General features: G+C 44.0%; 2 protein-coding genes and 2 long non-coding RNA genes across 4 annotated transcripts in view; 3 read left to right on the top strand and 1 right to left on the bottom strand.

Moving 5' to 3' along the window:
• The window catches only part of LOC310834328, a 226,369-nt gene that overhangs the window by 140,023 nt on the left and 60,392 nt on the right, over positions 1–25,954 (top strand). The window lies entirely within an intron of this gene.
• Positions 1–25,954, bottom strand: part of PI4KA (phosphatidylinositol 4-kinase alpha) — a 96,102-nt gene that overhangs the window by 33,276 nt on the left and 36,872 nt on the right. The window contains exons 20-27 of the mRNA XM_083716798.1: positions 10,966–11,074; positions 9,471–9,607; positions 7,513–7,646; positions 6,311–6,393; positions 4,764–4,834; positions 3,348–3,472; positions 3,111–3,192; positions 1,961–2,044 (exon numbers count right to left, since the gene is read on the bottom strand). Of these exons, the coding sequence (XP_083572924.1) occupies positions 1,961–2,044; positions 3,111–3,192; positions 3,348–3,472; positions 4,764–4,834; positions 6,311–6,393; positions 7,513–7,646; positions 9,471–9,607; positions 10,966–11,074 (825 nt within the window). The remainder of the gene's footprint in view (positions 1–1,960; positions 2,045–3,110; positions 3,193–3,347; positions 3,473–4,763; positions 4,835–6,310; positions 6,394–7,512; positions 7,647–9,470; positions 9,608–10,965; positions 11,075–25,954) is intronic.
• LOC310834359 lies at positions 22–25,506 on the top strand. Its single transcript, XR_014559223.1, has 2 exons — positions 22–290; positions 25,413–25,506. It is a non-coding gene; the product is annotated as an uncharacterized lncRNA (long non-coding RNA).
• Positions 12,988–24,647, top strand: SERPIND1 (serpin family D member 1). Its single transcript, XM_083717391.1, has 6 exons — positions 12,988–13,168; positions 16,344–17,227; positions 19,237–19,510; positions 20,534–20,678; positions 22,674–23,685; positions 23,963–24,647. The coding sequence occupies exons 2-5, from the start codon at positions 16,360–16,362 to the stop codon at positions 22,863–22,865; spliced, it is 1,479 nt and encodes a 492-aa protein (XP_083573517.1). The 5' UTR covers positions 12,988–13,168; positions 16,344–16,359; the 3' UTR covers positions 22,866–23,685; positions 23,963–24,647.

Here is a 25,954-nt window from a genome sequence, read left to right as displayed (position 1 = left end):
CAAAACAGTCAGCTGGTAAAATGAATTGTTGTGCTGAATAATAAAAGCAAAATACAGTCGTACCTTGGTTTTCGAACAGCTTAGTTCTCAAACATTTTGGCTCCCGAACGCCGCAAATCCGGAAGTGAATGTTCAGGTTTGCAAACTATTTTTGGAAGCCCAACATCCAGCTTCCGTGGCTTCCAATTGGTTGCAGGAGCTTCCAGCAGCCAATCAGAAGCCGCGCTTTGGTTTCCGAACGTTTTGGAAGTCGAATGGACTTCCAGAACGGATTCCATTCGACTTCCAAGGTATGACTATAAAGCAAATATTAAGCTGGGTCAGGCGCACATGCAAAATATCCAGCATGCGGCAGTAAAATTGCTAGCACATTTGAAAAGCTAAGCAGGCTCTGGCATGGTTTCAAATTGTGCATTCGATTCCTGCGCTTTATCTAGAACATTGGTCATGGCGTTCAATCCCCCCACATTATTAATATTTGATAAATGTACATAGTATTCTTTGAGTGGCTGGTCCAACTCAGAGAATAGAACCTCTAAAATTAATAGACACGGCTAACTTAGGTCCGTTAATTTCAAAGAAGCCTGAGCAGAATTGGGTTTCTTTTCTTTCTTATTTAGATTTCTTATCTGCCTTTCACCAATAATAGCTTGGTGGAAGAACCTCTGCTTGGCATGGAGAAAGTCCAAGGTTCATCCCCCAGCCTCCCCAGAGAGCCACTGTCAGACAGTGTGGCGTTTGCCTCCTAGGTGGGTCATAAGGAAAGGGTTAAATGAGTGTGATGTGATTGGCCAGAGAAAAACTGATAGGAGGAGTTAGAGTTAGAGTCGGAGGGTGTGGAAGTCAGTTGAGAGTTGGGAGTTGGAGAAGCAAGAGGGAGGATAAGTCTGTGGGTTGGTCAAGTTGTGTGGTGAGAGAGTGAGAGGAACTGTTAGGTGGAGTCAGATAGATAGTTGGGATAATCAGTTCGAAGTTGTTAGGAAGTTGAAGTTGCTTATAAAAATAAACTTGATTATTTAGAATCATAGAATCATAGAGGGCCATCGAGTCCAACCCCCTGCCAAGCAGGAAACACCATCAGAGCACTCCTGACATATGGTCGTCAAGCCTCTGCTTAAAGACCTCCAAAGAAGGAGACTCCACCACACTCCTTGGCAGCAAATTCCACTGTCAAACAGCTCTTACTGTCAGGAAGTTCTTCCTAATGTTTAGGTGGAATCTTCTTTCTTGTAGTTTGGATCCATTGCTCCGTGTCCGCTTCTCTGGAGCAGCAGAAAACAACCTTTCTCCCTCCTCTATGTGACATCCTTTTATATATTTGAACATGGCTATCATATCACCCCTTAACCTCCTCTTCTCCAAGCTAAACATGCCCAGCTTCCTTAGCCGTTCCTCATAAGGCTAAGGGAGCCTTTGTTAATGTTAACAACTGTCTGGACTCCGTGTGTACCCGAGGGAAACGGGTTGGTGGCAGCGAAGAGGCAATCACAGTGGTGGCACAGGGATCAATAGACTGTCAAACATCCGGGAACCCTGCGTGATCGCCACAGGCAGCGAAGACAACATTAAGCTAGAAGGACCAAACCAGCCTGATTCAGTATAAGGGAGCTTCCTATGTACCAATCCCCACATGTGGACATCTAGGACAAAGGAAATGGGGTGGGCACACTGGGCAAGCAGGGAGGAAGATGGGCTCTTGCTCCTCCACCCATATGCAACTAGGTAAGCCCATCTATTCCAGCCTGGCAAAGGCAGACAAAATGCTACTCTTGTCTTTCACAGAAAGGCCTTTGCAGTTCAGTACTGCTGCAGTGCAAGGAAACAGAAATGTTCCAAAAAATATATGAGGCCAGACATAAGTAATTAGTCGCCTTCAAGCATTAACCACGTGCAGGAGCAAGAAGATGCAAATCTAGAAAAGGTCACAGTATTCATCTTTCTGCATCCTGGCGTGTCTTACCTCTCTAGCTTCGTATGTATCGGGAACAGTAATTCTATACGGGGCGTCTGGAATGTCATAGTAGGGTTGGTCCTTGTGAATGTCCTGAAAAGGGGGGGAAAAAACCCTTTAAGAAGAATCAGATCACGTTTCTAACTGTCTTAGAAATGCTGTGTGTTGACATCCGTCTGTCTCAAAAGACAATGGAGGAGGAGGAGTTTGGATTTGATATCCCGCCTTTCACTCCCTTTCAGGAGTCTCAGAGTGGCTAACATTCTCCTTTCCCTTCCTCCCCCACAACAAACACTCTGTGAGGTGAGTGGGGCTGAGAGACTTCAAGGAAGTGTGACTGGCCCAAGGTCACCCAGCAGCTGCATGTGGAGGAGCGGGGAAGCGAACCCGGTTCCCCAGATTACGAGACTACTGCTCTTAACCACTACACCACACTGGCTCACTGGAGTGTGCCTCCGGGGAAGAGTCAAACTGCTGCAGAATCACAGTGCCTGCTGTGGCTGCAGAGAGGGTAATTTGTAACTACTGCCTCCCATGTTGTTTTTGCTGTGTTGGCAGCATTGAAGTGACTTCCCCGAGGCGCAAGTCTGGGCAGTGTGTCTGGAGGTCTTGGGCTGCCCAGACAACAAGACCCCACTCTCTGCCTCCCTGATGTGGCCCAAAGGAAAGCAGAGCAATACATTTGGCACCAGCTTGGCTGCAGGAGTTGCCGGAAGGAAGTGTACAAGCCGCCACCCAAACATCTTAGGGACTCTACTCTGGATTTGTGCCAGATTTACTCCAGAGGGAAGTATCGGCATGCATGGGAGAACCCAACGTCTGCAAAAATTCAAAAGGTTTTCAGGAAAAAAGCCCCAGACATTCTTAACAACCCAACAAAGGCTGAGCATCCTCAGTTACTGGACAATGACGAGAGTCTTTTGCGGGATGGAACAGAAAACCAAGGGAGAAGTGGAATAGAATATCCTGGAGGAAACGAAGAGGGGCTGGCCAGTTATTTCAAGGATAAGGAACCATGTTTCAGCCCAAGGGACGCAATCGCTTCTGCTCAACTTTCTGCAGAAGCAAATGTGGGCAGGGCAACCTATGCAGTGCAAGAACTCTACAAAGGAGTTTCACAATTGAATAATAATAATATGGTTAATATGTAAATACTTACTGCACTCAATGACAGGGAGAGGGTCTGGAGGATATCTAACATGGTCTTCAGCACTGTTCCACTCCAAAGTAAGTGAGGGAACCTTGGAACAAAAAAGACATGTACAAAAGTCTTCATCAGTCTTGTCGTTACACAAAGCAGAGGGTGGGAATGAAGGGAGGAAATTACAAAAACCAAGGGAGAGTGGCTGTTGCACGAACATCAAAATAAGGACAGCATATTTAAAAATACACTCACTTGTCTACAAGTCCAGACAAGTACTTATCGGCAACCCGTCTGATCCTCTTATGAATATGATTGAAATTCACCAGCAAAAACTGAGCGTGTCTTTCCAGCTCTTCTTCGTTTTCTTTCGTTTTAGCCTAAACGTGTAAGAGGAACATAAGGCTTTTTGTTGTTCCTTTAAAACAGTTGCTAAATCACTGCTTAAGGTCACAATACTATGTACGCTAATATCTGGATAAAAATGTCCAAGACCGTTATAGGAAAATAGGACCTAGCTTTGCATTCGGATTTATCTCTTATCTAGCACCATTAATGAGTGGGGTAGAGAGTAACAACAAGACAGCAGCCAGCTTGCTCAACCCTAATGTCCTATTTTGAGCAGTACTCAATAAAAACCGTTGCCAGGTTTGCTCCTCAGAAAGGTTCTGCCGTCACCTAGAGCATTTGCTATTGCTTTGCAATGTAAAAAGAATGAGCCCTGAATTCATGCGATCGATAGATCTCTCTCCAACAGAACCACACTGTTTTTCAGTTCCACGTAAAGTTAAGGAAATACAAGGCCATGTTATTAGCTAACAATTTCATGGGTTAGTGTCATGTGAATGATCCTCATGCTCATATGCTCCCGCCTCTTTCTTCCTCTCCACGCTACAATTCTCTGCCTAACTTCCAGGCTAGCAGCAAACTATGGTTTGTTGTTCCACCCAAACCACAGTTCTCCGTTGAATCTGAACTGAACCTCAGATGAATCAAAACTGAACCTCCTCTATTCCTGGATCCACATTGCTCTAAATGCAGGGAGAAACCCACTCTGAAGGTTTTTAGGACGGGTTTCAATTAAGTTCCACCTGCCATTTCTATGCAACAGTTTTTCAATGGGTCGGAGCAACAGCAGAGGAGCCAATCTGCTAGCCTAAGGATTTAACATGGAAGTGCATCAGGGTTGTATCCAATGCAGTGCTTATTAAAGTCAATTTGAGGTAGACTTGTTATGCCGGCAAAACGTTTTGTGCCAGTGAAACGTTGTGCAAGGGAACACATTAGCGTAGTAGCTTTGTTGCATGATAAGACTGTGAAATCTGTTGCACAAGGAGTTTCTGCCAGCACCACTGTTGCGTTGGGGTTCCTCAGTTGTGCACAGCTGAAACTCACCCATCCATTAGCACAAGGGTCCTTTCGTAGCGGACAGAGAAATTGGATATAGCCCCAAGTCAAGGATGGGGAACTGGTGTCTGTCCAGATGTTGTCAGACTCCATCTCCCATCAGCCTCAGTTGGCAGAGGCCACGGTAAAGGATGACAATAACTGTACTCCAGCAACATCGAAGGTTCACAGGTTCCCCATCCCTGTTCTGCACTACATTTGCAAAAGCACTCTAGATTTGGGTTGACCTAAGGAGGCGTTTTGTCGTTGCCTTGGTTAACTTACTTTGTCAGCCATCATGCAGAGGAAGGCTTCAAACACCTTATCTGCTACGGCTATGACACACTGCATCATACCTGAAAGGAGGAAGCAAAAGAAAAGAAATGTTGGCTGTGCTTATTTTTTACCCATTTTCTCCTGAAACTCTGGGACAGATTTCCTTCTCGGTAGAGCTAAAGGGGGAGGTTTTGCATCACTCACGCCTCCATCCTAAAAATCATTTCCACCGGACTTAATGAATGACTACTGCCTAACTCCACCAGTCCTTTAAATCCTTCAAGTCTCCATTAAAGATGACTTTACAGTGGTGCCTCGCAAGACGAAATTAATCCGTTCCACGAGTCTCTTCGTCTAGCGGTTTTTCGTCTTGCGAAGCAAGCCCATTGACGGCTTAGCGGATTAGCGCTATTAGCGGCTTTTAGCGGCTTATCGGCTTAGCAGATAAGCGGCTTAGCGGCTTAGAAAAAGGGGGGGAAAGGGAAAAAAAACCCGCAGGAACTCGCAAGACATTTTCGTCTTGCGAAGCAAGCCCATAGGAAATTCGTTTTGCGAAGCACCTCCAAAACGGAAAACCCTTTCGTCTAGCGGGTTTTCCGTCTTGAGAGGCATTCGTCTTGCAGGGCACCACTGTAATTGCATGAAAACCATTTCCCACCAACTGCCTGATGCTAAAGATTCCAGGAGACAAGCAGGCAGGTGAAGACAACACTGGGGGCCTGTTTCTGTTACAGCTGGACAATCTCTTCTCCCCACAAGCCCCTCTACTGCACACTGCCCAGGGGGAAGGATCTTGATGATTTGTCATGATGTTGTTCATTATGATTTTACTGGTGCAGTTTGAAATATTTGAAGTTGCTTTGGATAGATTTGTATCCTGAAGAGGCAGGATGCAAACGAGTATCATAAACAAACACACAAGATGTGCTTGTTATTTTTTATTTATTTAACTAGCCACCATAAGGGAAACTGCACAATTTTTGTCCGTGTGGGGATGGGCTTAAACCTCTCTTTCCCTACCAGAGTCCTGACAAAAATTATCCACCTACCCCCTTGTGGGAAGGAAGCCACCAAAAAGGTAACCCAATAATTATGCTACAATATATGAAATGAGGGACGCAGGTGGCGATGTGGATTAAACCACAGAGCCTAGGACTTGCCGATCAGAAGGTCGGCGGTTCGAATCCCCGCAATGGGGTGAGCTCCCGTTGCTCGGTCCCTGCTCCTGCCAACCTAGCAGTTTGAAAGCACCTCAAAGTGCAAGTGATAAATAGGCATCGCTCTGGCGGGAAGGTAAACGGCGTTTCTGTGCGTTGCTCTGGTTCGCCAGAAGCAGCTTAGTTATGCTGGCCACATGACCCGGAAGCTGTAAGCTCCCTCAGCCAATAAAGCGAGATGAGCACCGCAACCCCAGAGTCGGCCACAACTGGACCTAATGGTCAGGGGTCCTTTTAACTTTATATGAAATGAAAGCTGATAAAAGTTCGTTTAATTCTGTTACAGCCAGACACAAATCTGCCTACCTTAGGTAAAACACAATCTATATACAGTCTCACCCGATTTGTCTTTTTGAATAGCTTTATCCTCAAAATAACAAAACATCACTTGGAAGCGATCTGGGTCTGTTGAACGCAATACCCTAGGAGAGAGATTATGAGAAATGCATTTGACATAGAAATACAGGTGAAGGAGGCTTTTTATAGTGCCCATTCAGGGAAAACAGCTGTCTTTTCCTTACATGGTGTGGAATTCTAACTGAAAGGAACCTTGTTTTAAAATGTAACTGCTAAAAGCTAAAACTCTTGCAGGAGTTGCCTTCCATTTTGCACACATCTTATCATCCACTGGCATACGATGTGACAATAGCCACCAGCTTAGGGTCAAATTTCATGTCATGCTTATTGCGCAGCTTAATGTTATTCTTTAATTAATTATAGCCACAGGGATTTTGAGGGGGAAAGAGAACTGTTAACAGAGAAAGTAGTACACAGGGAGGCTTATCCCCTCCCTACCAAGCCACAACCTCTGCAAAACCACCAACCCCCATTACAGCTACACGGCAGGGTCAAAAAAAAAAAAAAAAGGTCCTGTTTTGCTTACCATTACTGGAAACTTTTTTTTTACTAAGGCTCATAGCTGGAGGGGGAGTTCATGAGGCTGGATTAGGAAGGCTAAACCTCCCTGCACACAGCTGTAATTGTTTAATGGAAAAACAAGGGACGCAGTTGAACCATTTGCATTAAGTTGCCCAGTTTGAAAAAGGATTAAAGAATTAGTGGGGGGAAAGCACAAAGTCAAAGTGCATAAAATGCCAGAAATTGGTTCGGACATGATGCAAAGCCAAACCAAGACGTGGCACAAAACTGCAAGCTTCCAGGCTCCCTAAGAGGAGGAGGGCAGCCACTTCATTCCTCCCCAGTCATTTTGCTGAAGTGCCACGCTGACCTAAGCCATAGGTTGTCTTAGCGTGTTGTCCAAACCCATCCTTATGGCTTAGCTTTCCCAGACAAACCATGTGCTGTAAACCAAGGTCTGCTCTATGGTTTACAATCCGTGGTTTGTCCAAGAGAGCTAAACTACAAGCCCAGGTTCAGATGGCACAGGAAGCCAAGCCATGGCTTAACTCAGTCCAGGGCAGAAGCAAGATGACTGGGATCTCATCTCCCAGAGCCTGTGTGCTCATGCTAAACCACGGTGTGGTTTAATATGACAAGCAAACAGGGCACTACAAAATCACGAGCAGGGCTTTAAAAGATACCTCATGCATTCTAGACGGTACACAGAGAGCAGGTAGGTAGACATGGCAAAGTCCAGCTTATTGATCAGGGCAGATACGTCTGGCGGAGGATCCAAAAGATTGATGATGGTGCTCCGTAACTCATTCAGTTCAGCCTAAGAGCAAAACAAGAAAAACAACCATCAGCTACTCCAAACATGAGTTACTTAACCTGTAGGACTCCTCTGAACAGTCGTTACTTTTGTACTTTATACAAAGGGAATTAAAACAACGGAAGCATAAAAAAATCCTTTGGCAGGATGCAGAAAGGTGCTCAATGTGTTTCACAGCACATCCTGAGAGAAGACAAACACTATGTGTTTGGCTTACAAGTATCAAGATGCAAGAATGCTGATGCAGCTCAATGCGATTCATCACAAGTCAGGATGAAGTCTGCCAAAAAAAAGAAAGATTCTCACGGGGTGTCGGCTTTTATTTTTCTTCCATCGTAAGAGCATAAGCAGTCGCTAGCTAACTGCTCCACTCGCAAGCAAGCAGAAGAGTACTACAGCTTATGATACGGGGAGGGAGTCAGGAAACTGGATCGACACAAATAACTTCTGAAAGGGCAGGGAGAAACAAAACCAAGTTGCTGTCTGCCACAACTTCAAAAGTCTTGACAGGTAAGAATCAAAAGCAGGAACAACAAGGGCTGTCTCTCTTTCTTTCTTTCTTTCTTTCTTTCTTTCTTTCTTTCTTTTTTTCTTTCTCTCTCTCTCTCCCTCCCTCTCAACTGATACCCCTGGGGCAGAACTACATGTTATGTATGAGGTTAACATAGGACCCCTCCAGACCTCCTCTTTATCAGACATCCGCCCTGGTTTGCTTTGGTGGAGGTTATACAATGTCTTTGCTGAGCCTCCATTCCGTTTTGTTTGCAATCAGACATTTACTCCACACTCCTCAGTGCATTTCCCTGTCACATTTTTAAGCTGCAAAATCTGTTTGTTTGTTTTTTAAAGTGGATTTGTTGTGCCAGGGGAAGAGGTGCCTTATTCCACTTTAACTGTGCAAACTACATTTCCAGGGTTTGATTAAATCCCTCCGGTCAAAGTACTGACAATCTGGGGGTGCCCAAACCCATAAACCCATAACTGCCTTGTACTACCTGTTAGAATTCCTGCTCCGTGATTGCTGTCATGGGATTTTTGTCTATCGCATGACAGTGTATGTTTTGACTCCATAGAGTGGGAAGTGACGGAGATAGGATGTTTGTGTTACTGTGTTCCGTGAAGTGGGACTATTGTCCTTTGTTCTTTTTCTCTTTGCTGTCTGATGCTAGAGAGAGAGGGAGCCATGTTGCAGTGCTCCGTGTGTGTTTGTATGTAAATAAACGTAGATTAGCCAAAATGCTGAGTTCTGTTACGCAAACTGCGAAGACTCTGCGGATCCCTAAGTGTGCCGGTGTCTGTTGGCATCGGTCACTGTGATGTTCGGGCAGAAGAAAGCTTTTGAAGCTCCCAAATGCACGACCAGGAGGAAGAGAACATGCCAGTCGGGCATGTGCCTCTGCCAGGGTCCTACTCGAGTGTAGGACAAGCTCCTGACAAGACCAAGGCTAGGCAGTAGTGCCTTTGTGGGGAGAAACAGCAGGCAGTGCTTGACCTCTCTGGCTGCCTACTGATTCTCTCCCACATGCCCTTCCCTTTGGGTGTTTTTAAGAGTGGAAGCATTGGTGGGAGTCCTGGGAGAGAAAGGTTCAGCGCCCCTTCCTCCTCCTGCCAATTCTTCCCTGCAAAAGATCCACACGCCTCATTGCATTGCTAGCCTGTATAATGTTTAGTTCTGCTTGGGGATTTCAGTGAAGCTGCTCCTTAAAAAAACACCTTTGTTCTCTTTAAGGTGGGAGCTGCATAACACAAGAGGGTATTTTTATGATCTCAGCAACCCATTCACTCTGTGCATTAATGAGGGTCTGGAAAGAAGGTTGCAGGACTTACGGAAGTGACTGTGTCGTTTTTCATAGCTGAGTTGTACTGAAGAACAGAGCGGAGAGGCTCTTTGCTAGGAAACGTCAGTAGCGGTGACTTGGTTGCTATCTCACAAACACCCTCATACCACTCTTCTGGCCAAAGACCTAAAATTTGGAGACAAAAGAACATTATACCTGGTCCGGAATGTGGCAGCAAGACGGGTGACTGGGATTGGCCGCCGAGATTATATAACACTGGTCCAAAAGACCCACACTGGCTCCCAGTACATTTCCGAGCACAATTCAAAGTGTTGGTACAGATCTTTAAACCCCTAAACAGCCTCGGCCCTGGGTACCTGAAAGAGCATCTCCACCCCCATCATTCAGCCCGGACACAGAAGTCCAGTGCCGAAAGCCTCCTGGTTGTTCCTTCACTGCGAGGTTACAGGTAACCAGCAGAGAGCCTTCTCCAGACATAGGCAAACTCAGCCCTCCAGACGTTTTGTGACTACAACTCCCATCATCCCTAGCTAACAGGACCACTGGTCAGGGATGATGGGTATTGTAGTCTCAAAACATCTGGAGGGCCAAGTTTGCCTATGCCTGGCCTTCTCTGTAGTGGCGCCCGCCCTGTGGAACGCCCTCCCATCAGATGTCAAGGAAATAAACAACTATCCGACTTTTAGAAGACATCTGAAGGCAGCCATGTTTAGCAAAGTTTTTAATGTTTGATATTTTATCACTTTTATTATTATTATTAATAATAATATTCTGTTGGGAGCCGCCCAGATGGGCGTGGTACAAATAAATTATTATCATTATTATCATTATCATCATCATCATCTCTGGGCATTAAGACCAGAACTATGTCCAACCAGGATGCTGTCATTGTGCCAATAACTTTTATCAAAGGTAAAAGTAACAAAAATTAGTTTGAGTCACACTAGGCTTTTTAAATTTGGATATTAGAAACTCTTTCAAAAAGATTAAAGCTTGGTTTGCATGCAGTCGCAATTTGGTGTTAATTGACTGAGCCTTGGGCTCATATGCTCCCTCCTCCCCTCATCCAATCAGATTTCCTCCTTTTTGTCACAAGCCACACCATTTGACCTCCAAACCATGAGCGACAGCTGGATTATGACTCTGGTTTTAGAGGGCAGGCAAAAACACACACACAAAAAACACAGTTTGCCTGTTCAGGTGTGATGGGTAGAACTTAGCAGGACAGAACCCAATGGACTTAAAACTGAGTGCCAGTGAAAGTGAAACAGTATAGAATTTAGACTGCTCAGTCTATCCCCATTTGTGGGTTTCTTGTCACAACCACAACAGGACAGTACAGCCATGATATTTCTTGCTGCTGCTGCTGCTGCTGCTGCTACAACAAATTAGCATAATTCTTCAGCATTGAAGTCGCTGATAAATGAAAACTTATAAATGTGGCAACAGGCAGCTATTTGGCATATTTTCCTGCCTCTCCATTGAGAAGCGGTTGTCCAAATAAAAAGGAATCTCTGGAGTACCTGAGCCTTCCACAGCAAATCCCATAAGCACCGAATACAGCCAGAAGTCGCGGAAGAGCTTCTGTAACCTGGGCTTAGCTTCCTTGATGGGTGGCAAGCGTCTTGTGAGCTAGCAGAGTAAATGGAAGGGAAAATACGTTAACCACCTATCTGATAACATAAATGCAATGATATGCATGCAGATATTCTGGTACTTCTGATCTTGGATTTCTCACCTAAACATCAATCTAATAAAATGCAGATCATACTAATCAACATTAGTCCATCAACTATGGTGGTCCACTGGATTAAGACTCCTAGCTCTGCCATGACTCATGTTAACAATATTAACAACAAGAAGCAGTTACTCTACAGAAAAGATGGGGAGCCATTGAGCCGTCAGATGTAGTGGGGGCTACAACTCCCAATATCCCTGATCAGGAGGGAGGGGTCCTGTTGAGCTGAGATGGAATTCAACATTATCTGGTGGACCACCCTTGCCCAGCAGAATTGTCAAGAGAACAAAACTAGAGGTTTCCAATTTTTGAGTAGATTAATTATAGGAAAGACTCTCAAGAGCCGTAAGCACATACATTGCAAGACATACCCAATGTTATTGGGAAAGGGCTGTAGCTTAGCTGTAGAGCATCTGCTTTGCCTGCAGAGGGTCCCATTCCACCCAGAGTGGCTGGGGCAACCCAGTCAGATGGTACAAATTAATATAATATAATATAATATAATATAATATAATATAATATAATATAATATAATATAATATAATATAATAATATGATGATGATGTTCAATTTCTGCCTGGCATCTCAAGATAGGGCAACAGCCCTGCCTGAAATCCTGGAGATGCCCAGCCAATCAAGGTATACAATACTGAGTTGATGCACCAATGGTCTGACTCAATATAAGGCAGATTCCTATGTTCCCAAAACAGATGAACTATACAGTCATACCTCGGATTACAGACACTTTGGGTTGCATGATTTCGAGTTGCGCACCGTGCTGAACCCAGAAGTACCAGAACAGGTTACTTCCGGGTTTCGGCGCTTGTGCATGCACTAAAACACGCTCTGTGCATGCACAGAAGCACAGAAGCGCAACCCGCGTGTGCACAGACATGGTTCTGCGGGTTGTGAACGTGCCTCCCGCACAGATCACGTTCACAACCCGAGCGTCCACTTAGATGCTACAGAGAAAGCAGGCAACAGTTATCTATTTCAACATGACATCACTCAGAGTTCAAGGCTTGCATTCTCCATGTTTGAACACTATCAATTCTGAAATGTTAAGGATGATTATTGAACTAAAAATGTAGCTCATAAGTTAGAAGGTGCAATCAAAGACAGCTCAACTACGTTAGGCATCAATCAAAACGCCTACAAAATTTAGAAAAGCAAGGGACACTTGGATAACAAGCTTACATTCTCTTAACCACTTTTATCACAACAAAGTGACCAGTTTTAGGCTCTAGCCCACAATTGTTCTATGTGTTTTTAAAACTAAAAAGAAGCCTTGTGTGGCTGAAAATTTGAGCAGGGGAAGTGAAGGGGGGAGAGAGAGACTGTTGATCATAATCCCTCCAGCAGTTTTCCCCCCTCAAAACTGCACTCCCCCGATTCAACTTTTCCCCTGCGTGTCACCTCTAATTTTCATTTATTCAACTTGCCATGAAGGAGATCAGTGTAAAATGATCCATCACCATGGGGACAACGTGCATTCTGGGGCGACGTGAATGTGGAAATGCAATTCCAAAGCTTTTCTGACCATTATGCTGGTTCCTGGTCTTATGAATCATCTCTGGTGGGCCTGCTAATGGAACCACTGAAAATGACTCATTACAGCCAAAGAAAATGAAATGGCCTGTGACTCCAGCAGAAGCCATGGATTACAATGGTTTAGCCTGCTAGATCATTAAGAGCTGTCAAAGACCCCACAATGTGTCACAATGTATGGTAAGGCAAAGATCTGGGGGGGGTTTTTGCCCTTGTGTATAAAACTAAAATAAAATGTGAGCATTCGAAAGAGCAGAAGATCAATCAGCAGAGGCGGCAAATGAACTAGAGGGATTTTAGCTGACAAGATAAACTTAGAAGTGATTGATTTACAGCCTATTTACTTTAGCGCATACCCATACACCAAAGTTCACAGTCAAACATTTTCGTCCTCTTTATTTGAGTTGCTCTTCAGATCGTACTGTTTGGCGACAGAGGAGGTAAGAAGTATTTCTCTCTTTTGGAGATTAATTAACTCTAGAAAAAGTTATTTCTGGACTAAAGGAGCGGGGCAGAACAATGCATGAACCCCCAAAAGAGGCATAGCTTGAAAAGACCAGAAAACACCTGCAACTTTATTAATGCCAATGCTACTGCAACAGAGAATCAAGCAAGCATTCAAAAACTTACATCTAAACACCCTTACTGAGAAATAAGCTCCAGTGGACACAACGGGACTTACTTCTGAGTAAACATGCATAGGTTTGTGCTATAAAGCTGTTGCCCTTCTCTAGTACAGGGGTTGAATGGGTCTGCAGTGAGAGGACATCAGAATATTTGTTCTTCTGGGTCTTCAAAGTATTCTGAAATTCATTCATGTAATAGCTGGTTGTTAGAGGTTGGTTTGCTTTGGATTCATTGTTAAAGCGGGGAGGGAAAATCCTCAACAAATGCAGAGGTGTTGATCCAGAGAAAATAACGACTGGTTCTGCACCAATGCAAAGGCTTACCAGCTCCCCTCCCCAGTGACAACATCCTACACCCCCTAAAATGCCACCCCCCCCAAAAAAGGTAATGTAGTGAGAGGTATTTGCAGCCCAAGAAACAGCTAGCTGATTGTAACATTCAATTACAATTCCCAACACCACTGTTTGTTTCTCTCTGTGTATATATCTGTGTACAAACACGTAGGAAGAGAGAGTTTTGCATGCATATACAAATTTCTCTGGATTATCTACACTTCTTGCCCTTCCTTCTAAGAGCGAACACCAATTTCTCATCTATTTATTAATACATCTATCTATATCTATATCTATCTATCTCTCTCTCTCTCTCTCTCTATCTCTCTCTCTATATATATATTACCTTTCCATATACTGTATTTACTTGAATATAGAGTTCCATCGAATCTAATGCGCACCTTAATTTTCAAAGCCTTGAAACCAAAAAGGTATTTGCTGTCGGATGTAAACACGCCATCAAATCCAATGTGCACCCTAATTTTCGTAACGTGATTTGGCCAAAAAAGGTGCTCATTACATTCGAGCAAATACAGCATATGCATCCAAGGCAGGTCCAATTAATTTTAACTTCATTGCACTTACTTATTATAAATCCTGTTATTTAAACACAGTGAACACATTTATTGAATACTTTATCTACTTTGTGTTGCATCCAGATAACCTTTCATCAAAGCAGACCCACTGAAATCAATGGACACAAGTTAGCCACATCCATTCATTTCAATAGGTCTACCCTGAGTGTGACTACCACTGGCTAGAAGCATATATGTATTACAGAAAGTTGTTCGCTCACTCTGAATTTGGACATCTCTTAAGATATCATAACAAAGTTTTGCATGACAGCTCCTGAGCTCCAAGGGGCAACTTTTCATCTATGTTTAGCTAGAACATTTTGAATCCAGATAGCAGACTTAACCTTTCAAAACTGCCCTGATGTTTGGGTTTCTTAGCATTCCCAAGCAATCTCAGGTACAAGGCTGCTAGGATGAAATAGCTATGCCTGCATTAAATGCAAAACTTTACAACTGCACTCTGTAGGTTCTGTTACAGAACTCCAGTTCTCGATGCATAGTTGCTTGGGAAGGTGTGCCCTTCTTGCAGCTGGTTTTTGTGTGTGTTGTGAACGGCCAATGTACGTTCCTGCCTCAAGTCAGATGCACACAAGGGATTATGGGTACTGTGCAGTCTCCTAAGATACTAAATGAAATGGACCACCTGCCAGTCCTTTATGGGAACTTTGGCCCAAGGCGATAGATATGGGTCACTTCTGATAGAAGGATCTTTGCAACCTTTCTACTGATTAGAGCCTGAGTCTTACAAGCCTCACCTTTTGTTATAAAGGAAACTCCTTTTGGAAAAGTTAAGAGATTTCTGCGGGGGGTTTTTTTAAGCTGATTTTTTTAAGCTTGCACTAGTAACTTTTAATCCACGGCCTCACTAGGTGTTTGACATTCCCCTTCATTGTCCCCACCTGCCCCCACCGGCTCAGGTCTCCCTCCCGTCGATGAGATTGGTGCCTGTTCATGTTTTCCTGGGCGTTGAATCAGCTGTTTGCTTAACTGTGCGCATAGTGTTATATTCTGGGAAAGCAACTCCATTTCCAATTTACAAAAAAGCATCCATTGTTTGTTTTTGCTCATTCGGCAGATGCAAAGTAATTAGCCCTTACTGAGCCTTGAAGATGTGAATGCTGAATTTCTGGTCTGTTTGTTTTTTTAAAATGAAAGCCAATATGCAGATGCATCTGTGCTTCACCCCATTTCAGTAAAATAGGCCTGTAATTACAAGGTGCTGAAGGGCTTCATGTTGATATCCTAGTTCTATTTCAAATGAACTGGATGCCTGCAGTCAAGTCATTGGCTCATTAGTTCAATATATACAATTCAGCCCGACTAGCACCCATTGTTCCCTGAGCTCTCATTGAGCTAGGAGGGTTGGCTCCAACTGGCAGACTCCTCCTACCCGCCCCCATCAAAATCTAGGCTCCTAACCCCAGCATATCCCATCAATCGCATGATAAGAAATACCAAAAAACTATTGCAGGTCGGAGGAGGACCCACAAAACTGGGCTTAGGAATGGATAAACATGTCAACTTCTGTCCTCCAAGTTCCTCATTTTTACGATATTAAATTCAGCCCTTCACATTTTCACACCAATTCGTGAGTTTGTTTTCCTAATGAAATTTCACCAGCATTTTAGCGCAATCGTCTTCTAATAAACGCGTTTGTGTGTGCAGTTTTGGCTCACACACATATTTTTTGCAAGCAATTTCCGCTCACAGAATGCATCTTTGTATACAATTTTCACACTTTACCCTAGTATATGCAATTGAAAACTCATTTCTTGGCTGGAGAATTGCAGTGTAAAATATAAAGGAGTGCGGATTTTGAAGGATGTCCTTTTTTTGGTTTGAAAAGCGAGGATTTGCTGGGTTTGCCTTTAAATAGAATAGAATTTTCTTCCCTCATCCCTAAGACTGGGCTCGATGGACAAACAGTCTGGTCTGGCATAAGCCACCTTTCTAGGTTCCTAGGTTCCTCCCACTGTGCAATCCAATTACAGCCTCCGCAAAGGGAAACCGATTCCCAAGCAAGCTTCCTAAAAGCTTTCTAGTTCCAGAGTGTCTTAACTGTGATGTTTTGAACCTTCCAGTGTCTCGGTTGTGAAGATGAAGCTGCTGCTGCGTTCAGCTTTTTTCTCCCTCACAGTAACACTTGCATTGTGTGGAATCAAAGGTTTGCAAGAGCATTTTGAACAACTCGGCGTTCAGGCTCTCAATCCTCGTGGGCTCCACAACAATGGGACTCTTAGCGTGGCCAATCTCTCGCCCGAGTTTCACCAGGAGAATACGGTGACCAATGACTTGAGCACTGAAGGTGAGGAAGAGGAAGACTATCTTGACTTTGAAACTTTGTTCAGAGAAGATTACGACGACGTTGACATAATTGATCCAGATATCACCTCTGAGTTCAAACAAGGGAATATTCTTAAACTTTTCCAAGGGAAAACCAGAATCCAGCGCCTCAATATCCTCAACGCAAACTTTGCCTTCAACCTTTACCGGAGTCTGAAAGACAAAGCCAACTCCTCAGAGAACATCCTTTTGGCTCCAGTTGGAATTTCCACAGCCATGGCTATGATTTCAATGGGACTGAAAGGTCAGACGCAGGAGGAAGTTTTGGATTCCCTTGGCTTCACTGAGTTTGTCAATGCCAGCTCCAAATATGACATTACGACCATTCACAACCTCTTCCAGAAACTTACTCACCGGCTCTTCAGGAGGAATTTTGGCTACACGCTCAGGTCAGTCAATGACCTTTATATCCAGAAACAATTCCCTGTTCTCAGTGAATTCAAAAACAACATGAAGAGGCACTATTTTGCTGAGGCTCAACTGGCCGACTTCTCAGATCCAACTTTCATCTCGAAAGCCAACCAACGTATTCTGAAGCTCACCAAAGGATTGATAAAGGAAGCTATGGTAAACGTACCCCCAACCACCATCATGATGGTCCTCAACTGCTTGTACTTTAAAGGTAAAGAAACAAAACGAAGCGATGGTGATTTCACCCAAGTACAAATGCATAAACTAAGAGATTACCAAACAGAACCCTAGCAACTATCGTATTTTTCGCTCTATAGACCATAAGACGCACCTAGTTTTTGGAGGAGGAAAACAAGAAAAAAATATATTCTGAATCCCAGAAGCTAGAACAGCAAGAGGGAGCGCTGCGCAGAGATCCCTCTTGCTGTTCTGGCTTCTGGGATAGCTGCGCAGCCTGCATTTGCTCCATAAGACGCACACACATTTCCCCTTACTTTTTAGAGAGAAAAATACGGTACATAAAAAAGAGTGCCCAGACAAGTGATCAGCCTTGGTTTTACAAACTGCAATCCTCTTGTTTTTAAAAACAGGCAACTGTCGATATTAAATGCAGCGTTTCACAGAAATCATCTCTTAAAACATATTAAGGACATAAACAATCAAAGGTTACATAAGGTTAAAAAGACCAAATACAGCTGCTGTTTCACTGCTCTGATACTGGTACACATTCCAAGCGCTAAATGAAGTGCCACATACTTTACTTTTTGTATTTCATTGCCATTTAATTCCAACTTTTAACACCCCCCCCATCATCCCCACATGCATATATATTGAGGATTACACTTCATATATCTGATGAAGCAGACTTGTCTAGTCCACGAAAGCTTACGCCATAATAGTTTTCTTCTTCTTCAAGGTGCCAAAATATACTTAGCTGCTTTTGCTGCAGCAAACTAACACAGTTACCCTCTCTGGAAATTAGCTGTTTATGACTCCACCTTTGATATAGCCAGCAGTTTACTCATTCAGCTGCATTCATCAATCATGAGCAACTATGAGTGGTATCCTCCAGAATGCATTTGATAAAAGGTAAAGGGACCCCTGACCACCAGTCGTGGCCAACTCTGGGGCTGCGGCGCTCATCTTGCTTTATTGGCCAAGGTCATGTGGCCAGCAGGACTAAGCCGCTTCTGGTGAACCAGATCAGTGCACGGAAACGCCGTTTACCTTCCCGCCAGAGCGGTACCTATTTATCTACTTGCACTTTGAGGTGCTTTTGAACTGCTAGTTGGCAGGAGCAGGGACTGAGCAACGGGAGCTCACCCTGTCATGGGGATTTGAACCACCGACCTTCTGATCGGCAAGTCCTAGGCTCTGTGGTTTAACCCACAATGCCACCCACATCCCAATACATTTGATACCAAGTCTTAACGAAAAGGAGCTGGCTGTTCTCTTAAAAAAGGAGGAGCTAATAAACATATCAATTTGTCAGAACTATATCTTAAAAGCCCTGCTAGACCAGATCTTGTGAGCCAAACAAACAAATTTGCCGGCTCCCAGTAAGGAGTCCACACCCCTTTTGTCAAGAGTCAGTTTGACTCAGTGTGTCATCTAAACCTAGACTGGGGTTAAGATCAATCCTTAGCTACAGATCATGGTTAAGGAGTAGAGAGACCTTAGGTACAACTTAGGGTTTGGACGACATTCTAAGCCAAGCCTATCATGCCATGCTGTGCTGAAGGACCAGGGATGAAGCAGTGCAGTCCTAGTTAGCCACAGTTTGGGCTCACTGTGATGTGTGAACGAGGCCTTCAGGTCTTGCTTGTGGGATTCCTGGAGGCATCTGGCCACAGTGGTGATCAGAACTCTGGACATGATGGGCATTTAGGCCTTGTTCACACATCACAGTAAAACAAACTATGGTTTACCAGCTGTCGCTCTCCAGAAACTTGTACTGTCTCTGAGCCTGCAGGGGGGACATAATAATCCCTGCTTCAATTGTCCTCCATGTGTTGAAGTCCCCACTAAGCGTGTTAATTAGAAAAAAGTGTGCCACCTCTCAAAATGCATAGCGGCCTTCCTTGGAAGTGCCAAACCTGTATGAAATACTGCTTTTGGCTTCTATTTTTATATTCAGAAATACCTGAAACTATGCCAAATCGTAACTCTTTTCCTTCCCAAGCTACATGCTATGTATTAAGTTTTCTTCTGTGTTGACAGGAACCTGGGAAAATAAGTTTCCCGTGGAAATGACACGCAAACACACATTCCGTTTGAACGAGAAAGAGACTGTGAAAGTTTCCATGATGCAGACGAAAGCCAATTTCCTGGCGACTGTAGATCATGAGCTAGATTGCGGGGTGCTCCAGTTGCCGTACGTGGGCAACATCAGCATGTTGATTGTACTGCCGTATAAGCCGTCGAGCATGAGGACACTAGAGAAGCAACTGACTCCTCAGCTGGTAGAGAAGTGGCAGGAGAGCATGACTAACAGGTAATTCCTTTACTCGGGGTTTTGTTTCTTTCCTAATGACCTTTCACTGCATGATATGAAGAAGAGTTTGGATTTGATATCCCGCTTTATCACTACCCAAAGGAGTCTCAAAGCAGCTAACAATCTCCTTTCCCTTCCTCCCCCACAACAAACACTCTGTGAGGTGAGTGGGGCTGAGAGACTTCAGAGAAGTGTGACTGGCCCAAGGTCACCCAGCAGCTGCATGTGGAGGAGCAGAGATGCGAACCCGGTTCCCCAGATTACGAGTCTATCGCTCTTAACCACTACACCACACTGGCTCCCATGAATAGCCTATGTGTTATTTGATGCACATCACTGCATCAAACCGTTCAAGGCTGTCGTAGCCAAACTGCTGTAACTGGGTTGTATCCAATGTTCAACTTATGCAGAGTAGGCCCATCGAAAATAATGGACATGGCTAACTAGGTATTTTAATTTCAGTGGGTCTACTCTGAGTAAGTTGAACACTGGATACAACAAGTGGATCTACTCTGAGTCTAGCTTAGCTGAATAATTTAGCACAGGCTTCATCAACCCTCCAGATATTTTTGGCCTACAACTCTCATGATCCCTAGCTAGCAGGACCAGTGGTCAGGGATGATGGGAACCATAGTCTCAAAACATATGGAGGGCTGAGGTTGAGGAAGCCTGACGTAGCACAACTAAACTCAAGTGGAAAATGATCTCAAATGGGGGGGGGGAGAGCCGGAAATTAGGAAGAGCTTCCAATTCCTTGGTCCTGTCCAGGAATTCAAAAACACCCTTCTGTCTTTATCCATCTAGCCAACAGACTCAATGCTACAGCTCCAAAGGGGATGTTACTAAAAGAGGAGACTAATGTATACCAAAGAACTAGTCACACTGTGCAAGGCAGGCGTGCTACAGTATAATTTAAACTCTGTATGACAAGAGGCTCCAACACTGCGTAACATGGATTAAGAACTGTTCTAAACCCTTGGCTTGAGTCAACTGAAGCCTGTGACATTGTTTTGTTCTCCCTAGAACGAGAGAAATAATGCTACCTAAGTTTAAGCTGGAGAAGAGCTATGACTTGATTGAGTATCTGAAAATACTAGGAGTAAATGAGCTGTTCTCCCAAAATGGCAACTATTCTGGGATATCGGAAGAGAGAATCAACATTGAGAAGGTAACAAGCTTTGGCACAACCTGATCTCAAGGATGGCATTGCATAACAGACAAAATAAAGCACACTGGAGCAAAACCATCCTCCCCGTCAACACCTCTCTCTTCACTCTATTGCTTCAGAGTGAGCCCAGAGGAAAAGTTATTTACGCAGGTAAAGATAAATTGTTTGGCTCCTCTCACTTGCATCTTCCCTTTTATGCAAACTTGGGCCCAGTGTTGCCTACAGGACCGCCTCTCCTGGTATGTCCCACGGAGGACCTTATGGTCTTCAAACAAAAACATCTTGGAGGTCCCAGACCACAGAGAGGTTAGGCTGGCCTCAACTAGAGCCAGGGCTTTTTTGGCTGTGGCTCCAATCTGGTGGAACGCTCTGTCAAAAGAGACTAGGGCCCTGCGGGACTTGACATCTTTCCGCAGGGCCTGCAAGACAGAGCTGTTCCACCAGGCCTTTGGCCATGGCACAGCCTGACCCCCTCCTTTGGTAATCCTCACAGAACTCTAGCCCAATGGTTGCCATTAATCTGATTTGAACTGATTTTATAATGAAATGATTTTAGAATGTTGTATCATTTTACTGTTGTTAGCCGCTCTGAGCCCAGCGTCAGCTGGGAAGGGTGGGATATAAATAAAATTTCATTATTATTATTATTATTATTATTAATAATAATAATAATAATAATTCTCAAGAAACCAGAAAAAGTGCAGTTCTAAAAGGTTCAGTCTGCCATCTTGATTCAAAATGGCATTCAGCTACACCCAAACATGGATGAAAACCTGCTCCTTCATCTCAGAAACCATCATGCAAAATGTGGTTAGGGCATCTTAAGAGGTGTTCAAATGCAAAGCGGGCAAACAGCTTTCCAAAATATTTGTGGTTGTATCCATTGTGAGTCACACTCAGGATGGACCTATTGAAATGAACGGGCATGGCTAACTTGGGCCCATTCATCTGAGTGGGTCTATTCAGAGCAAAGGTTAGCTGGATACAACACAGAGTAGATAAAGTATTAATGACCAATTTTGTTGCAGGTGTTCCCTGAGTCTAAATGAAGGCATTGTCCAAGTGCATAGCCAACAAACAAACAAACCTTCCAAAACATACAGTAAATGAGACACCCAGAGAACCCTGACTTTATATGTCAGTGGGCAGATACATGAACAGCTGGCCCTTAAGTACCTGGCAGAAGACAGACTCAGATTTTGGCTGGGTGCTTCCCCTCATATTCACATCTTTGGCACCCAGCAGCCCAGAGTCTCCCTAACACAAAGGAAATCCAATTTTACCCACCCAACAAGATTCCAGCACACCCCTTCATCAGAAATGTGGTACCAATAAGCTGAGGCAGAAGGCAGGAAAGTACTTGAATGGCAACTCATGCCTTGACCTTTAGGAAGCAGGTGAGTCTAGCAAACAGGTGATGGAAAAGAGATCCTGGAATATTGGATAACAGGCAAGAAATCTGATCAACAAAGCTGTAGCCCTCCAGGTGCTGTTCGACTATCACTCCCAGCATCCCTGACCATCGGCCAGGATGGCCAGGGCTGATAGGAGTCCAAAATCTGGAGGATCAGAAATTCTCTGTTCTATTAAAGGCATAGGTTCAAATCAGAGCATGTTTAAGGCAACTTGCTGGGCTCTTGGTTATCTGACTGTGGACGACCATCTCAGGAGCCCTGGCTCCCCAACCATCTGCAATCATTCCAATACATCAGTTTCTAGCCATGATGGTGCCCAAGACTGCTTGGATTATGACCCATTGTTTTGCAGCAGGCAAAGCTTACCTCCTGCTAAGTTTTTAGAACCCTGCAGGTGTTGGCTGAGAAAGGGGACAACTCAAAAACATCACCAAAGCAGAAGACATGGAAGCCACAGCAATGACTGAGCTAAAGGTTTGTGGCTTGGCCAGGCCTTTGTACAGTTAAGGTATCCAAGACATGGTGTTTGGTCTTCTACTGCATGTTTGTGCTCCATAATTTCCCCCTTCTTTTTTTACAGTTCAATCACCAGGGGACGATTACAGTGAATGAAGAAGGCACCGAGGCGGCGTCTGTGACCACAGTAGCCTTCATGCCCCTTTCAGCTCAAATTCGCTTCATCATTGACCGCCCTTTTATCTTTCTCATCTATGAGCACCGCACCAACTGCCTGCTTTTCATGGGCCGAGTAGTCAACCCAAACAAGTTGTAAAAGAAGAGGCGAGCTTTCGAGATAGGTACATCTAGGCAACCTTAACGCGTCTTAAATAGAACCATTTTTCTATGCCAATTAAGTGTCTGTGTTAGTCGTAAGTGCTATTGCGTGAAAAATGTAAGGCTACCAAATCAAAACCACAGCAATATATTGTTTAATTACAATTTGTAAGAGGAAATATTGCTGCAAAGTACTAAAAACACCCTGTTCTGTTTCATCCAAAGCTACCTGGAGGTCAGAGGCATTCTCTTGGAGAACATTTTCATGCCGCCTGAAGGGTGAATAAAAATTGGCTCCACTGAGCTTCAAAAAGTCAGAATTTTAACAGCAGCAGCTTTTCAGTTACTAAAAATGGATGCTGTCTATGTTCTTCCCAATTGGCCAAAGAGATTTTAAACTTTAATTATAAAAGAACCATTGATGTTTGACAAGAGCAATACAAAATACTCATCAGGAATATTGAACTGGGTTTCATTTAAAACTTGGTGAAACTTAAGGATGCTACATAAATTCTTTGTGGGTGAGGAGAGAGAATGTGCAAAGACCTAGGGGGAAACATGATTCCTCATCAGCTTGACTGATGAAAATGCAGAGAGTGGACGCTGTCCATATACCATCGGGAAGGTCTAACAACGTAAAGAGAAGAAAAAGTCTTACACTTATGGATGTTGGGATCCAAGACTGAGAGGTGGTAACCCTGAACAAAATATTACAAAATTAAATGTAGCAATAATGGAAGAAAAAAATGTAAAATAGTCGCATCCAGATGAACACAGCAAGCTGCCTTAAACCCAGTTGGTTCATCTAGCCTAGAATTGTTGTTGTTTAGTCGTTTAGTCGTGTCCGACTCTTCGTGACCCCATGGACCAGAGAACGCCAGGCACCTCTGTCCTCCACTGCCTCCCGCAGCTTGGTCAAACTCATGCTGGTAACCTCGAAAACACTGTCCAACCACCTCGTCCTCTGTCGCCCCCTTCTCCTTGAGCCCTCCATCTTTCCCAACATCAGGGTCTTCTCCAGGGAGTCTTCTCTTCTCATGAGGTGGCAGAAGTACTGGAGCCTCAGCTTCACAATCTGTCCTTCCAGTAGCCTAGAATTACCTACTCTTAACTAGTATTGTCTTCCCTAAGACAGCCATGGGGAACCTCTGTCTGTCCATATCTTGCTGAACTACAACTCCCATAAACCCTGGCAATTGACCACACTTACGGAGGCTGATGGGAGTTGTAGTTCAGCAGCTTTTGGAGGGCCAAAGGTTTCCCACGCCTCCCCTAAGTTCTCAAAGAGAGAAGGAACTGCTGCTCAAAATGCTTTTGAAGTGGCTATGGCAGGGATTTAACATGGGGCCTTCTGCAAGCCATGCAGGTGTTCTGCTACTGATACCCAACTCCTATTACAAGTCAGCTTAGGGCTGAACAGAAAGAGCATGAACTCAGCTGCATTATTTGAGGAATCCATATAGGGCAAACAGTATCATTTTGCAAGAACACAAACACTTACTTTCACTCTGTAACTCCGCTACCTGTCTGAAGCAAGAACAAATCTGCACTTTGAACAGCATAGTTGTTGTACTGACATTTATGCAACCCAGAGAGGTCCTAACTGAAGTACAAGGAATCATATACACATGCAGAGATTGTTCCTATATTATTTTTTAAAGAAGCGTACCCTGGAGTTATGAGAAGGCTTGATATAAAAAAGTTTCCATTATCTCCGAGAGTATCAACATAATTAGAAAGTTATTTCATATTTAATAAAAGGTTGTGCTGAAATCCTGAATTTGGATGCTGGATGCAGTTTTATTTTCTTTGCCGCCAGTGTAAGGTGACTTTTGTATAAGAAAATTCAAGCACCAGCCATTTGAATATAAGCACATTGCCCCACACATTTCAAGTTAAACATGTGCTTTAATCTGTCCTACTGAAACCACTGAGGCTTAGATGCTCTACAAGCTATGTTTGTGTGTGCGCAAGTTATTATTTTCTTTTCTTGCCTGCTTTTCAATATGCCTGTCTTTATTCAAAGCAAAGATGGTACATGAAAATTTTCAACACTATCACAGCAAGCCAAAGTACCACCTAAAACGATTCTTCCCCAAAAGGCAGGATTTATATAGAAGTTCTGGATGGCTACAAACTCTGATTTGAGTCCAAAAGAGCCCTAGGCTCAAGGGGAGACCCCAATTTTCACTGATTCTATTCTCCAGCTGCAGCCACAAAAACTACATTCAAATGGGCTCAGTTTGGGGCAGCAATTTGGGGAGGTACCAGCAAGAAAGAGGATGGGGGGAGGAAACCCATCCTGGAAAAAGGGCTGAAAGCCCTATAAGCAAGTACAGTCACACGTCGGATGTCAAACACATTGTGACTCATGTTTTGGCTTCCGAACGCCGCAAACCCAGAAGTGAGTGTTCCGGTTTGCGAACATTCTTTGGAACCCAAATGTCCAACGTGGCTTCCATGGCTTCTGATTGGCTGCAGAAGTTTCCGCGCCTTGGTTTCCAAATGTTTTGGAAGTCGAATGGACTTCCGTTCGACTTTCGAGGTACGACTGTACTCATTTCAAAAAAGATTTCACTGTAATCTGAGAAAAAAATTAATAAATACAATTTTTTTTAAAAAGCATTTAATACATGAAACTTCTGTATTGAAGTAAATCAGTTTCTATTTTGTTGCATGTGCTAATCAGCTCCCAAACACATTCCTGCATCAAGAGATGAGTCCATACGTTCATCAGAAGAAGACTACATGCTTCCCCATCCCCTTTGGCATAAATCATCTCCCTGCTGGAAAAGCAAGAACTGCAACAAAATGGTGCAGCACAGAGTGCTTGGATTCTATATTCCAGGCCACAAGCCATGCCATCTTTTAGGGCACTCTATTCCAATCTCCTATGGTTCACCCCGTGGGTGGCACTGTGGGTTAAACCACTGAGCCTAGGACTTGCCGATCAGAAGGTCGACGGTTCGAATCCCCGCAACGGGGTGAGCTCCCATTGTTCTATCCCAGCTCCTGCCAATCTAGCAGTTCGAAAGCATGTCAAAGTGCAAATAGATAAATAGGTACCGTTCCAGCGGGAAGGTAAAC

This window comes from Podarcis gaigeae (genome assembly GCF_964106915.1).
Source record: "Podarcis gaigeae genome assembly, chromosome: 16".
Taxonomy (NCBI): Eukaryota; Metazoa; Chordata; class Lepidosauria; order Squamata; family Lacertidae; genus Podarcis; species Podarcis gaigeae.
Note: the sequence above shows the minus strand (reverse complement) of the source record. Positions and strands in the feature narration are given on the sequence as shown.

Bases quoted from the DNA above. Each gene is read 5' to 3' on its own strand.
- SERPIND1 (XM_083717391.1), top strand. From the start codon at position 16,360: ATGAAGCTGCTGCTGCGTTCAGCTTTTTTCTCCCTCACAGTAACACTT. The intron at 17,228-19,236 runs GTAAAGAAACAA...CTGTGTTGACAG, and splicing joins CAACTGCTTGTACTTTAAAG to GAACCTGGGAAAATAAGTTT. The intron at 19,511-20,533 runs GTAATTCCTTTA...TGTTCTCCCTAG, and splicing joins CAGGAGAGCATGACTAACAG to AACGAGAGAAATAATGCTAC.